Source organism: Paramisgurnus dabryanus, chromosome 23 (genome assembly GCF_030506205.2).
Source record: "Paramisgurnus dabryanus chromosome 23, PD_genome_1.1, whole genome shotgun sequence".
NCBI classification, from domain to species: Eukaryota; Metazoa; Chordata; class Actinopteri; order Cypriniformes; family Cobitidae; genus Paramisgurnus; species Paramisgurnus dabryanus.
In genome coordinates, this window is record NC_133359.1 from 12,912,059 (window position 1) to 12,928,238 (window position 16,180).

The 16,180-nt window shown below is 38.7% G+C and overlaps 2 protein-coding genes across 3 annotated transcripts; both read left to right on the forward strand.

Moving 5' to 3' along the window:
• Positions 1-102: 102 nt before the first annotated feature.
• Positions 103-10,133, forward strand: LOC135781329 (cytochrome P450 2F2-like). The gene is made up of 9 exons (XM_065291747.2): positions 103-404; positions 489-651; positions 7,297-7,449; positions 7,923-8,083; positions 8,238-8,411; positions 8,569-8,707; positions 8,781-8,965; positions 9,065-9,206; positions 9,715-10,133. The coding sequence occupies exons 1-9, from the start codon at positions 243-245 to the stop codon at positions 9,903-9,905; spliced, it is 1,470 nt and encodes a 489-aa protein (XP_065147819.1). The 5' UTR covers positions 103-242; the 3' UTR covers positions 9,906-10,133.
• Positions 10,134-12,451: 2,318 nt separating this feature from the next.
• Positions 12,452-16,178, forward strand: setd6 (SET domain containing 6, protein lysine methyltransferase). 2 transcript variants are annotated; one of them, XM_065275621.2, is made up of 9 exons: positions 12,452-12,617; positions 12,801-12,890; positions 12,982-13,126; positions 13,196-13,337; positions 13,835-14,029; positions 14,294-14,423; positions 14,543-14,723; positions 14,835-14,977; positions 15,117-16,174. In XM_065275621.2, the coding sequence occupies exons 1-9, from the start codon at positions 12,591-12,593 to the stop codon at positions 15,444-15,446; spliced, it is 1,383 nt and encodes a 460-aa protein (XP_065131693.2). In that variant the 5' UTR covers positions 12,452-12,590; the 3' UTR covers positions 15,447-16,174. The 2 variants fall into 2 exon arrangements, with proteins under 2 accessions (XP_065131693.2, XP_065131694.2); XM_065275622.2 differs by lacking the exons at positions 12,452-12,617; positions 12,801-12,890 and having other exon boundaries at positions 12,986-13,113; positions 15,117-16,178.
• Positions 16,179-16,180: the final 2 nt, after the last annotated feature.

The window sequence follows — 16,180 nt, forward strand, 5'->3', positions numbered from 1 at the left end:
CATAGATGAATTTTAAGTGATAAAATGATCGACTACAGAGGGACTGAAGGCCTACTCAGCAGTTTAATCAGATACAGAAAGCGGTTGTATTTATGTGTGAGAGTTCATTTTATCTGCAATATGGCTGTAATGTTTGTTCAGACAGGCAATATGCCAGGAGGAGATTAAGTGGGTGGTTCAAATCCAAAATCTTGTTTTTTCTGGTTTAAGAATAAAGTTGTGACAGCTAGGTATCAGACAAAATGCTGGGATTTTTAACTCTGGTGTGGATATGCATCTTCCTCATCTTCCTCCTCATTCGGATCCCGAGGCTCAAGAACTTTCCTCCTGGACCTCAACCTTTTCCAATATTTGGAAATTTGCTTCATCTGAATAACGTCAATCCTTTGAATGATTTGAAAAGGGTATGTTTATTTTTGATTTAAGGTGTGAAATTACTGATTTTCTTAAAAAGTTGCTTTTCATACTTAATAAAATCATAATTTTAGTTTGCAGAATGCTATGGAAAGATTTACACGGTTTACTGGGGAACACGACCTGTTGTGATTCTTAATAGTTTTGAGGTTATAAAGGAAGCCCTGGTTACTAAAGCTGTAGACTTTGCAGGACGGCCACAAGAGTGCATGTTCAGTCATATGTCAGATTTTAAAGGTAAGTTTAACTATAAGCAGGACGTTAAGACTTTCCCATGTTATGTTAGTTCAGTACATCCAACCAACCAAAAATATGTACCTTAGCTGTCACAGAGGCAGTGACCTTTAAAAAAAAATAACCTTTGTATCTAAAGAGTGCAAATGACTTCAGAGGTGCATATTGGTGCCTTAAAGGTATTGGTACCAATGTATACATATCTGTACCTAATGATAAAAGGACCTTTTAAAAGGGTACTGCACCAATGACAACTGGAGTACATATTTTGACATTAGAAGAAAGATTTGTTCAAGAAGGATGCACTTTTACCCATGGTAATGATTTTAAAGGGATATTATAAATGAACACATTTGGAGATATTTTAGTAAATGTCCTTGCTTTTCCAAGCTTATATAACAGTAAAAAACAGGGATCAGTGAACAACTTCTTACTTTGAAGCCCAAAAAAGTGCATTCATCCTTAACAGAAGTAATCCACACGGCTCTAAAGGGTTAATAAAGGTCTTTTGCGGGTAGTCAATGCGATTTTGTAAGAAAATTAATAAACTGAAATACCTAGCTTACGGTAACGCCATCTAGGACTCGTGCAAGAGTTTTAGCGTTGGTTGCTATGGCTACATTGCGCAGTGACTGTTGTGAATCCATTTACTAAAATTGTCGTGTTTTTGGGCATAGATTCAAGCGACACATTGTAGAGCAACTGAACAGCATTTATTTTAAAGCGTCATATACACAACTCTCATTCCTTCACATGACCCCGAGCACCTAGTAGTTCCGGTACTCCCTCTTAGATGCTTCATAATAAAAACCCCTTACATAATAAAACCCATTACACCACATCCCCCTTTCTAGGAGATAGATGCAGACTTAAATGAACATTGACTGCATGAGTGAAACATTGTTTTTTTTCTTCTTTTTTTTTTTACTTTTTAAACTTAAAAGAACACCTTCGTTAACTGTAACTCTTTTGCATTCACAAATCTAGTCTTTTTGGTTTTATGACATTTCTTCCAGACCTGGTTCTGACAGGACCTGGGGAAGCTGCCTTTGGAGTCACAACTGCAGACTCTGAACAGTTCGTTGTGAGCTTGGCATCCTCGGTCGGACAGACAGGAGAACTTGGAATTTGAACCTTTGGTGTGGTTTCAGGCAATGGCAATAGATGATGCCTATTTCTCCTGATGACTCCTGAAGGGCTCTCCACTATGTATGAGCGCGGTGTAGAATGAGGTGAGATGACAGTCCCTTCACTCTTGGTGTCTGTGATCCACACCGGTTGTCCTGGTGAGAGCTGAGGAAGATCTTTCACACGATGTCTTTTGTTAAACACTGAACTGTCCTTCAGTCTCCTCTCTCTCTCTCTCTTAACCACTGTAGGCAGATCTGGCAGGCTGGGAACGAGCAACGAGGGAAGCTGAGGAAGTGGCGTACGCAGTCTCCGTCCCATTAGTAGTTGCGCTGGGCTGTATCCATTAGCCAATGGGGTTGCTCTGTAGGCTAAAAGTGCAAGATATGGGTCTTTTGCTTTCTTCAGTAGTCTTTTCACAGTCTGGACATGCCGCTCAGCCTCACCATTGCTTTGTGCAAACTTTGGACTGCTGGTTACATGTCTGAAACCATATGCTTCTGCAAAGTCTTTGAAAAGCTGGCTTGAAAACTGAGGTCCATTGTCACTGTAGAAAAGCTCTGGAATGCCATGTCTGGAAAAGATAGACTTTAGGTGTACTATAACATCTACTGATCTCGTGGGCGTCAGTTTTGCTAACTCCACGAATCTGGAATAGTAGTCCACCACCAGAACATAGTCATCGTTGTCAAGAGTAAAGAGATCAGCTCCAACTTTCTGCCATGGTCTTTCGGGGAACACACTGGGCATTAAAGGCTCCACTGAATTGGCGCGTTCTTTAATGCACGTGGTGCAGTTTTTTACAAGCTCGTTGATTTGGCCACTCAGACCAGGCCACCACACTGTCTCTCTAGCTCTCTCTCTGCACCTAGACATGCCCTGATGTCCCTCATGTAGGGCTTTGAGAACAGAGTCGCGCATAGTGGCAGGAATCACGAGTCTGGTGCCTTTCAGTAACAGTCCATCATGCACAGTTAGAGTGTCTCTGTGTGGCCAATATGCTTTAATTTGACCTGTAAGATGGCTGTAATCTGGCCAGCCTCTCTGACACAAGGACATGACTTCCAAACATGTGCTATCTGTCTTTAGTTGTTCTTTCAGTTGTGTGATGTATGTTGAGCTCGCAGGTAGGTTTCTGATTATTTCATCGACGTAGATGTTAGTGTCAGCCATTAGATCTGCTGCAGCTTTAGAATCTGATTTTTGCTCGACAGGTGCACGTGAAAGGGTGTCCGCTGTGAAGAGTGCTTTGCCTGGAGTGTGCGAGATGGAGTAACTGTACCTCATAAGCCTGAGTCGGAACCGCTGGATCCTGGGTGGGAGCTCGGTTAGGGCTTGTAGTCCCAGCAGACTGACGAGTGGCTTGTGGTCCGTTTCCAGGGAGAAGTGTCTCCCGATGAGGAAATCTTTAAATCTTTCGCATCCCCACGTTAGTCCAAGCGCCTCCTTCTCCACCTGTGCATACCTCTGCTCCGTCTCAGTTAAGGAGCGTGAGGCGTATGCTACCGGTCTCCACTGCTCACCTTCTTTTTGAAATAGGACTGCACCAAGTCCGTAGGATGAGGCATCCGCAGACAGCTTCAGATCTTTGTTCGGATCGTAGAGTGTGAGAACAGGTGGTGATGTCAGATCACTTTTCAGTTGATCAAATGCTTTTTGTTGTGCATGGTCCCAAACCCACTGGTTTTTCTTTGAAAGCAGATCTCTTAGGGGCTTGTCTTTTTCCGCCAGTCCTGGAATAAATTTACCTAACTGGTTGACCATCCCAAGAAAGCTACGCACTTCGCTGACATTTGACGGCTCTTTCATTGCTTTGACTGCTCTGATTTTGTCCGGGTCAGGTTGGACTCCCTCCGCAGACAAAATGTGTCCAAGGAACTTTACCTCATGTTTGCTTAAGTCGCATTTCTCCCTATTTAGGGTGACACCAGCCTCTTGCAGTTTGTGAAGCACTGTGTGAAGTCTGACATTATGCTCCAGCTGGTCCTTTCCCCAAATGAGAATATCGTCCATGTGACAAATCACGCCTGGTAGCCCATTGAGAATCACTGACATTCTCCGCTGAAAATGTTCTGGGGCTGATGCTATTCCAAAAGGGAGTCTGTTAAAATGGTAGCGTCCGAAAGGGGTAATGAATGTTGTATAGTGTGCTGACTCAGGTGACAATGGGACCTGCCAAAACCCTCTGTTTGCATCTAACTTACTGAAGACGATTGCTCCAGCCAGGGATCCAAGTGTCTGTTCCACTGAAGGTAAGATGTACTTCTCTCTGCACACTGCATCATTGAGATGAGTGAGGTCGACACAAATGCGCACTGAGTCATTTTTGGTTGGCACTGGGACCATACCTGAACACCATTCCGTTGGCTCTTCAACTCTGCTGATTACTCCCATGGACTCCATTTTCTCCAGTTCTTGTTTCACTTTTCCCAACAAAGGAATGGGGACACGTCTCGGTGTGGCCAGGGAAAAAGGAACAGCGTCAGGTTTCAGCTTAATAGTATAAGGTTGCTGCATTAACCCCAAACCCTGACACAGCTTTGGATATTTCTCATTTAACACTTTCATGTCTATGCTATCTGCTCTAGACACAAGGTTTAGCTTAACACTTGCTGGCCTGCTCAACAGTGCTGTGTGCAAATCTTTGATAACGTATACGTTTTCTTCAATTGCTTCTTCGCCTTTGCACAATGTTTCTCTGCACATACCCAGTACATTGAGAGGAGTGCCCCCTGGTCCAAACAATGGTCTGTCTGGTTTGCATAACTCTGTCACATTTTGGTTTATACTGTAGTACATCTGGGCTGGGATAACTGAAACATCTGCTCCAGTGTCTATCTTAAATCTGACTTTGTGGTTTCTGATGGTAAGATCTGCATACCAAGGATCTGAACCTGCATCTACAGAACCAAGGAACATAGGTGTGTCATTATGCTTCTCTGTCTCTATCACATTCACGGATTTAACAGACTTACACACCTTACTATAATGTCCTCTTTTACCACAAGTATGACAGGCCACATCTTTTGCTGGACATTGAATTTTAGCATGTGCCGGTGTTTTACCACATCTGTAGCAGGATCTCTCATTTGGTGTTCTGGACTTTGTTGTGTATTTTGGCTGAGTTGAGGACTTATATTTTGGAAACTGTTGTTTTGGATGTTGCTGTTTTTTATATTTCGCTGACACAGCATCTATTTCCGTGTAGTTCTCTCCTCTAATGTCTGTTTGTTGCCTTTTTATCACTTCTGACTGCCGGGCTTGATTTACCGCCTTCTCCAGTGTCAAATCCTTGTCCATTTGTAATCTCTCAGCTAAGCTAGTGTCTCTGAGTCCCACAACGAGGCGATCTCTTATTAACTCATCGTGTAAAGCACCGTAGTTGCAGTTTTCAGCCAAAGCATACAGCGCGGTGACGAACGAGTCAACAGTCTCATTAGTTAGCTGTACTCTTTGGTTAAAACGGGCTCTTTCATATATAATGTTTTTCCTGGGTACAAAATATATGTCCAAAGTGTCTTTTACCGCTTGATACTGTTGTCTCTGCACGTCCGTTAAAGCTTGACCTCGAAGAATATCGTCCGCTTCATCCCCCATACAGTAGATGAGCGTGTTTACTTGGTTAGCCTCCGAGCTAAGATGCAAATTACTGGCTAGACGGAATCTTTCGAATCTCCGTATCCACTTTTCCCATTGCTGGGGCTTAGAGAAATCAAATGCTTCGGGAGGCTGAATAGTGAATGTGGCGTTCGGCGGTGGATTTGCGTTAGCATTGTTGCCGCTGTTTACCTGTAGCTGGGGCGGTAGTCTGCGAGGCTGCGTTGCGCTAGCTCCCGATTCCTCTGTATCCGACATTATTTTCTTCCAATAAAGTCTTCTTTTTCACTCCCAGAACAGCTTGCTTTCACTCGCCGGCGATTAAGCTCTTACAGCCGCCCGACTTCTGACACCATGTCGTGTTTTTGGGCATAGATTCAAGCGACACATTGTAGAGCAACTGAACAGCATTTATTTTAAAGCGTCATATACACAACTCTCATTCCTTCACATGACCCCGAGCACCTAGTAGTTCCGGTACTCCCTCTTAGATGCTTCATAATAAAAACCCCTTACATAATAAAACCCATTACACCACAAAAATAACTCCAAATGTGTCCGTCTGGAAGATGATAGACATGTGTATCTTGGATTGCTTAAGGGTGAGAAAATCATGGGATAATTTGATATTTTGTTGAAGTATCCCTTTAAGCTAACATTACTTATATTAAATAAATGAATCAATGCAGTGGCGGAGTGGCCATCGGGAGAGTCAGGACATTTACTGGTGGGGCGGTAGTGTTTTGAGGCTGCAAGGGTCGGTCTGATAATAGTTATACATTGCGAGTTATAACAACCCCGTCTGGCGGCTTGATGTGCGGCCGCTTCCCGCTGGTCAAACTGTGCAGCCTCTTTGCTCAACATAAAAGTACTCAACCTGTTCGACAGGTCCAACCATGTTTAGGATTTTTTAAAATATAGGGGGATCATTGAACGGCCCCTCCCCAAATGGCATAGCCTGTCGGCCTTTGATGTTAAAAGCCGCGCCGCCGAATGCCTGTTTATTGGAGTACATATGTGGTCGGATTGATCCATCAAGCAGATAGACTATTTGATAGTAAATGTGGATTAAGAATGTTTAAAATCTCTAGCTTGGTGGTCAGTACATGAATGGATCAAATCAGCACATTTGCAAATGTTTGTCTCCATATGGCTATATAATAAATAAAAATAAGAAGGGTAACTTTGTAGTATCAAATTACATATTTCCTACTATGTGATTTTCATATTACATATAACAGCATAATGAAATGAATAAAAAGACAAGTAATTAGGATTGGCATGTAAATTGTATTATTATTATAATAAAAATAACTGATATAAACTCTGAGGTAAATGCGCCAAACACGTTAAAATAAATGAGCAATAGCAGTGGAAAAAAACATTATTATCTCTCAAAACTTTATATGACAAAAATGATATTTAAAGGAAAAATTCTTACAGTTTTTCAAAGATGTAAAGAAAGTATTCCATATTACTCCCATTTATGAGCACGTTCATCTCTGGTCTCGCTCTGTTATGTAATAGCTGATTGACAGGTGCGCATCTCCGTCTTTCAAACAGGTATCATTTTGTATAGTTACTCATTTAGGAAAATTATCCATGATTTGATTATTTTATTATTATTATGAAAATGGTTTTTTTTTTGCAGATTGATTACGATTTGTATTACCGTAGTTTTACTACAAATACAATACCTTTTTTTTTTACCACGGAGGGCCGGTGGTATACGAAATTTCCTGGTAGATTTTTTGGTCCCACTCCGCCCCTGAATCAATGTGTCAGATAAGAACCTGTTGTGAATATAATTGAGAAACATGTACATGTACTATGTTGGCCTGATAAAGAGGCTGGACGTTATATGATACAAAGAGAAAGTCCTCACAGCTTATAGTCATAACCAACATCAATGTTTTATTAAAGGTATTCTTATGGCCGACTATGGCCCTGGTTGGAAGGAACATCGACGCTTTGCTCTCATGACCCTGAGAAACTTTGGTTTGGGGAGGCAAACAATGGAGGAGAGAATTCTGGGAGAGATATCACATATAGTTGCTTATTTGGAAAAAAATGCTGGTGAGTCTTTGCAAAAATCCATTTATTAAAGAAATAGTTAATTAACACATATTTTACTCAAATAACCTGTGTATATAACTTTCTTTGTCCTGCCAAACACATTCCTTTCCTATTCTTTTAATTCCATATGAGATTCCCAAAAATAAAAATGCTGTCATTATTTACTCATCGTCATGTTGAGTTTCTCTCTTCTGTAGAATACAAAAGAAGATATTTTGATAAAAGATGGCAACATCACAGTTGACAGTACCAGTTGACTTCCATAGTAGCACTATGGGAGTCAGTGGATACCGTAATTTATCAAAATATCTTTTGTATTGAACAGAGAAAAACTCAGGTTCAGAACATGAGGATGAGTAACTTATGACAGAATTTTATTTTTGTGTGAACTATCCATTCAGTTGCTGTTTTTCCTACTAAGTCAAATAAATAAACGGAGTAAATTGTTATGTTTTTAATTTTAAATCATACAGGAGGAGCTGTGAATCCTCAAACTTTGTTTCACAACGCTGCATCAAATGTTATTAGTTTGGTTCTGTTTGGATCCCGTTACGAATACAGCGATGAATTTCTTACACGCTACGTTCAACTTATTACAGAAAACTCAAAGATTATCAGTGGACCATGGAATGTGGTAAGATACCATATTGACTTAAACAAAACAGCTAAGCTAAAAATGCTCATTTTGTAATCAATAATGTCCTTTATTTTCCATGCATTAAGTCAAACAGGATTGAAACGACATGCAAAAGTGTAAATGATTATAGAATGTACAAAATTTTTTACAGGTATATGAAGCCTTTCCTATATTGAGAAACTTGCCTCTACCTTTTAAGAAAGCTTTTGATAATGTAAAGGAGATTAAAGAAATGACTTTGAAACTGATCAATGAGCACAAGAAGACGAGTGTCCCAGGAGAGCCGAGAGACTTCATAGACTGCTATCTGGATGAGCTTGATAAGGTGTGTGTTAGATTTTGGATTGTACTTGTTTTTTTTTTCATATACACCATTTGAGTTTTTGTTCATGAATAGTGAGTATACAGTAAATTAGCATATATCTCTTATGGGCCCAATGTTTTTGTGCCAAAGTTTGTGAACAACATCTAATGTTCCACAGAAAGAAAACGAGACTTCCACGTTTTCTGAAGCCGAGCTCATCATGCAAATTATGGATTTACACTTTGCAGGGACTGACACCACCTCCAACACCCTTCTTGCTGCATTTCTCTACCTCATGAATTACCCTGATGTTCAGGGTCTGTATTTTAACAACACACTAAATCTTCTTTAGCTTAAATACAGTCAATTATGACTTTGTCTTTTCTCCAGCAAGATGTCAGCAGGAGATTGATGAAGTTCTGGAAGGTAAAGATCAGCCGTCATTTGAAGACAGACACAATATACCGTACACACAGGCTGTGATTCATGAAGTTCAGCGTGTGGCAAACACCGTACCAAGTGCGCTTCATAGCACCACCAAAGACACAGAGCTGATGGGTTACAACATCCCAAAGGTGAAGAAGCTTTACTGGAGAGCTTGGCATTAACATTGACATGTAAATTAAACCTGAGCTTTTTTAAATCATAATTTATTCACTTTATCTTTTCATCAGGGAACTCTTGTGATTCCCAATTTTACTTCTGTACTGAATGAAGAAGGTCAGTGGAAGTTTCCTCATGAGTTTAATCCAGCCAACTTCCTGAATGATGAGGGCCAGTTTGAAAAACCTGAAGCCTTTATGCCATTTTCTGCAGGTAATACTGAAATACATTGAAAGGTTTGAAAACACTTGTGGCATTTTACAATACAAACTTTAAACCAATTATCTCAATAGCAAATGAAACCAAAGCAATTTTAAACTTTGTATCCTTCCTTTGGTTTAAGGGGCACCATTATGCCCATTTTTACAAGATATGTATATAAAATTATACAATTTCAGATCAAATATCACAGATCATGAACTTTAGCATGTCCAAAACACCTCTGTTTGGGTGGGAACAAAAACTTGCTGTTTTCATGTCTGTACATTTAAATGCAATTTACCTTTACCAAAAGAGACAGTGAGCGCTTTCAGTTAAAAATTCTCATTGTATTGTTTTGGTGTTCACACACTGCCAACACATATTTATGTCCAAACACCTTGTAAAAGTGGATTTTGCATAATAGGTGCCCTTTTAATGGCTTTATTTGATTTGAATTCTACATTTGACATCTTTTGTGCTTGTTTCATTCTGTTCAGTATTTACAGTATGTTGTTTACAGGCCCCCGTGTGTGTCTTGGTGAGGGTCTTGCTCGTATGGAGCTCTTCCTGATCATCGTCACTCTGCTGCGTCGATTCCAGTTTGTTTGGCCTGAAGATGCCGGGGAACCAGATTACACCCCTGTGTTTGGAGTTACACAAACACCCAAACCCTACCGAATGCACATCAGATTCAGAGAACCTGGCAAATAATATTCATCATGAATACATATAGCACAGATGCAAAATGTATGTATTGTGCCTGGTCAGTCATAAAGATGTGAATTGTACTGGCAAATGTTTGCCCACACCCTATCGTTGTGTCTTATTGTTCAAAATATGCTCAATAACAAGTGTACAATATTACATAAGTGTTGAGTAGTTTATTGCAGCTTATGACTTTGCAAATAATAATGAAAATAAAGATTGCATCACCTTTTACACTTTTATCTGTCTTTAGTTTGGACCAGCATTAAGGTAAAATCCAAAACAAAATGCTACTGGCTAATCATTACAGAACTTACAAACAAGCACATGAAATCTGTATCTACCCTTAACAAACATGGTGATAACTTAAATGTAGCCATCTAGTTGCCTGATTTTGATACACTGACAACAAATTGGCCAGTTCTGTGTAATAAACGTACAACGTATTTTACTTCTTTATAAATCCTTGCTTCGAAACTTTGCATTGTTCATATTAACAATAATAAAAGTTAAAATCAATGATGATCAGAATCTCTGAGTTGCAATCTATATGTTACAATTTGTAAACTTTACGACTAGTTAAAGGCTATACAGGTGGTCTCCTACCACCAGTTACCTTTTCAAAATGTAGTGTCACACAACCACATCAATGTTATGTTTTTTTTTATAAATGAAGGTCAGGGTGCATAGGTCAGGTACTGTAAACATGTTGGCCTCTGTGATTCTGCTATGTATATGCATTTCTATCTTCTTTTTTCTCATCAGAACCCACCGCCCCCAAAAACTTCCCACCTGGGCCACAACTCTTCCTGATATTTGGCAACCTGCTACAGCTTAATCTGGAAAATCCCATGCCTGATTTTGACAGAGTGAGTTTAAAGGTCAAGTTCTTCCTGAACCCATTTTTCAAACTTTAGTTAGTGTGTAATGTTGCTATAATAGCATAAATAATACCTGTAAAATGCTAAAGCTCAAAGTTCACTGTCAGGCGATATATTTTCTTTAACAGAATTCGTCTTTCAAAGCCTAAAGTGAACGGCCGGTTTGGACTACAGCCCTCTACTTCCTGCTTTAATGACGTCAGTAGAACAGTTTTTTGACTAAACTCCGCACCCAGGAATACGTCAGTCACCAGCTAAGCTAACGGCAAGCTAAGCTGCTGTCAAATCACAACACACTAAATCTTCAAATGTCCCCTTTAAATAATTTAGGTCAAGGGGGTTTGTCTGACAAAAAAGTATGAAAATCCCTGCAGTATACAATACAAAACTTTTTTTCTGACTTCTTTCTCACAGGGAACGCTCATCATTCCCAACCTCTCCTCTGTGCTGTATGAGAAGGACAAGTGGAAGTTTCCTCATGAGCTTAATCCAGTCAACTTCATGAATGATCACTACCAGTATTAGAAGCCTGACACCTTTATGCCTTTTTCGGTTTGTAAGATAACATTGTTTCTGTTTAACATTGTAAGATAAGCTTCATTCTGCTGTCATTGGGAATTTATGTATACGTTTACCTTGTAAATTCTTTAAAGGCATATGAATAATGTATAATAATACATATCTGTCCAGGTCCCCGCACTTGTCTCAGGGAGGGTCTGGCTAGGATAGGGCGCTTCTTATTTTTGGTCTCGAGGGCTGCGTCGGTTTTGAGTTCATCTGGCCTGAGGATGCAGGAGAACCAGACTTCACCCCTGTTTTTTGAGTGACTCAAGCACATAGACCATACAGGATGTCTGTGAAGCTTTGAGAGACTATGAATTAATAAAAACATTGTTTTGACTAACATCTGTGAATTCAGATTTATAAACTAATTTATTGCTTGCACACACAATGGATTTTCCTTAGTAATTAAAATTTGATTAAGACACATAATAGGCAACACTTTAGGTTGTATTTGTTATCATTATTGAATGCATTGGCTAATAATGAACAATATTGTTTCTCAGCATTTATTAACTTTAGCTAATTTTAGTTTATTGTGTGTTACCTAATGCATTAACTAATGTTAACAAATTCATCCTTATTGTAAAGTGTCACTTTTATTAAAAGGAAATATTTAAAAAAAAATATTATATTTATATTTAAAGGAACGATGTAAACCTGGGCATATGTGTGATGCAATGTGGCAAACAAGTGACAATATATACAATAGATATGACATTATTATTGACTTATTAAAATGATTTATTTTAGATGATGCATAAACATCTTCAATAATAAAAACCTATTGATAAGGTTTAAATTTTGTGCTGTACATTTAATATCTATAGGCTACACACACACACACCATAAAAACTTCAGTCTCAATAAATTTGAAAAATACTGGTTAATAGCTTTTAGGGGCTTTAAAGAAAGAGGCAGGGTAAGAAAGTTCAACTGTTTGATAGAAAAATAGTATATAATAATATAATTTATAAAACATTAATAAAATAACATATTCAGTAAATTTAAACAAAATATAAATTGATGTAGACTTATTACATTTTAATTTAAAGTAACTCTCCAGTAGGCGGCGCTAATGCGCTTTGTTATTTTTCATTCAGCAAATTTACATCAAGAAGAAGACGCGAGCAGTGCTGCTCACATGCAGGCTTCTGTGATCGTTACTGTATTTTTTGTGATCATACATTTTTATTTAAACGTTTTGTTATTTATATCGCATTGACATTTTCTTCTTTTTGAAGAAAAGATGGCGACAAATGCAAAAAGGGCTAAGGTAAAAAAAAACTCTTTCTCAAGTTACTACTAATAAAAGTATTGTAAGTTTAGTGGAAGTTTGAAGAATAATTTATATTTCAAATAAATAAATGTGGTCTTTGTAACAGTCCCACGTTCAGCATGTTACGTATGTTTCACCAATGTAATATCTGTGAATCTGAATAGCGCACGTGTCTTTCAGATAACGTTAGATGGTAAGACTGATGCGTTTGATCCACTGAAGATTTTCTTGTCATGGTGTAATAGTGTGAATCTGACTCTCAGTGATAAGGTAACTATGATAATAAAAGCTGTCATGATGATGATAATAACCTACATCTTTGACTTTAAATCTTAAATACAGTATATATGTACTGCTTTAGGTCTGCTTAAGTAAAGATGGTACAGTTGCGGAGTATGGCATGCTTGCCAAAGAGGACATTGAAGAGGGACACATTTTATTCTCAATACCCAGAGAGACTCTTCTTCATCAGGGCACCACTGAGATCAAAAAGGTGCTTGAAGATGGTAAGGGTATTTTTGGGATATATTACATTTGACTCAGGATTCAGTGTTTTATAATTGCATTGTCTATAGGTATGAAATCTTTAGAGAGTGGATCGGGCTGGGTTCCTCTTCTTCTGGCCCTCCTTTATGAGTACACGTCTCCACACTCGCACTGGAAGCCGTACCTGTCCCTCTGGCCTGACTTTAGTACACTGGATCATCCCATGTTCTGGTAGGAGACCATATAAATCATATATCGTATAAGAAGACTTCATGATGTCCTTTAAGGGACCTGTATTTTTAAATAGCTGACTTTGGCATGTTTAAGTGCTACAATTAGGTCCCCAGTGCTTTGATCAACCTAGAAAATGTGAAAAGGATCAACAAAGTAACTTAGTTTTGTTAAACCATTCTCTGCAAGCATGTGAAAAAATAGGTCATTGAAATTTGGCTCTCCTTGTGATGTCAGAAGGGATAATACCACCTCCTAATCTGCACTATCCAACCACTGCACTGCCATTTAGTGAAGAGATCAGCTCATTTGCATTTAAAAGGACACACCCAAAAACGGCTCATTTTGTTCACGCTCACAAAGTGGCTATAATAAATTATCTATATGATATTTTGAGCTAAAACCTCACATATGTACTCAGGGGACACCAAAGATTTATTTGATAATATATAAACGTCTTGTGAAATGTCCCTTTTAAGTGGTGGTTTGTTTTGAAGGTCTGAAGAGGAGCGGGATAAACTTCTGAAAGGCACAGGAATTCCTGAGGCTGTCAAAAGTGATCTGGAAAAACTTCACGCTGAATATAATAACATCGTCCTTCCGTTTATGAAGTCTCATCTTGATCTGTGGGATCCTGAGAAGCACAACCTGGAGCTCTATAAGAGATTGGTAGCTTTTGTGATGGCCTACAGGTGAGATGAAGCTCCTTATATGCTTTACTTGAAGAAGAGAGGTATTGAGAGGGACATAATCAGATTTTTGATACAAATAAGGATTCACTTAAGCTATATTCTGTAAACAAAGCAAAGCTTTTGGTAAAAAACACTCAGAATTTAACTAAAAAACGTAGACCCAGAAATCTTAGATGGCATTTTATGTGATAAGTCAATATACGCCTAAATATTTGCTAGAATTTAATATAATCCATATGGATATTGAAGATTTTCTTCTCTTAGTTTTCAGGAGCCTGTAGATGACAATGATGAAGATGATGATGAGAAAGCACCCAGTCCTCCGATGATGGTGCCCATGGCTGACATGCTGAATCACATCTCTAAGCACAATGCCAATCTGGAATATACACCTGTAAGTAATGCACAGATATTTAGCTATTTTGTACATACTACAGACTACAGTAAAACTGCATCCAATATTTAAACCAAATTGAAAAAGTAAAGCAAATATTTTGTCTCGATTACGTGAAGGATTTTTTGAAGATGGTCGCTGTACGACGGATTGAAAAGGGAGAGGAGATTTTTAATACCTACGGTCAGATGGCAAACTGGCAGCTCTTGCACATGTATGGCTTTTCAGAGCCATTTCCAACTAACGTCAATGACACCGCTGATGTTCAGATGTCCAGCGTGTATGAAGCAGCAATGCAAGGTACAAATTCTTTGTCTGGGTTATGTTTACATAGACCTTGTTTCATTTTTTGTATTGATAGCTTTGATAATGTTTAGGGCTACAGAAAAGTATCTTTGCTTGTGATTACAGTGACACAAAGCAAAACGGACAAACAACTGTTATCGGACAAGTGGAAGATGTTGGGTGAGATGGAGATTGTGGGGGAGAAAGGGGTTTTTATCTTTGGCCAATCAGGTTCTCTCACCTACAGTGAACTCTACACAACACTCAAGGTAATTTGATTGAATTTTACTGTTAATTCAACTTTTAAGGCAATCATGTCTTTCATTTTTAACCAACAAATCTTTTTTATAGTGTAACAGACCTATGTGCTTCCATAAACCACCGATTAACATGCGTTTGTCCGAGTAGGTCCTATGCATGTCGCCGCAAGAGTTCGAGGAGTTCCGTGAAAACGAAGGTTGGGAGGACGATGAAGGTGATGAAGATGATAAAATGGAGCAGGCTTTGAGTTTCGAGAGACTGACGGAGTTGAAGACGGAGTGGAAACGGCTCTTACACGCAGCGGCGAGACTAACACTGAACTCTTATTCTGAGGATGTGGAAACTGACAGACGAATGTTGGAGGATCAGGAAGCTCTGGCTAAACTCGGCAGCAGAGAGAGAAGAGCCCTGCACGTGCGGTACGGTCAGAAGAGCGTCCTACAGCATCTGGAGCAGCTCACCAAACCCAAAGACTAACTAAATATAGACCGTTTCAAAAGATGTAAACAGCACTGGTCCAGAAACACTTCCTGTTACAGTTTGTGACAGTTTTTATTTATTTCACATATCATTATCTTTAAGATGTTTGTTTAACTTCAGTTAATTCAGTTCTATATGTTCTGTTGGTTGTATTTTATCCCAACATTTATCTAGTGTTAAAAAACTGAAACAGGAAGTGCTTCTGGACAAGTGTTGTTTACATATTTTGAAATGGTCTATATTAAAATCATTCAAGTGCATACTGGGAAATGCTCTATTATTGTGAAGACAACAAAATCTATATGGTGGAAATTTGTAAACTCTGCATTTTTTTTGTCTTTTTTTCTTAATTTTGTACAGTCTATTAGGAGCATCAAAGTTTAATTTTGCTCATTGATTTCAATCTTTGACATGACCTTACTCAATCAGTCAATATTAAAGATATCATGGTTATATTTTCACACAATGTTCTTTACATTATATAATACATTACATTATATGATCTGAAAAGCTCTGTGTCCCTGATTGGTCAGATTCAATAGGAAAGCCGCCCTTTCGTATCAAAAGTTACATCCAGTCATAAATAACATGTCTGCTTATTAATATGTCAATCGGCTTAATAAATAAATACGATGGCAATTTATCAGTCAAATCTCACAGTACTTTGATGTCATATGACAATCGCTCTGTATACGATTGAACGCGCTTAACAATGTGCGCCTTAATATAAT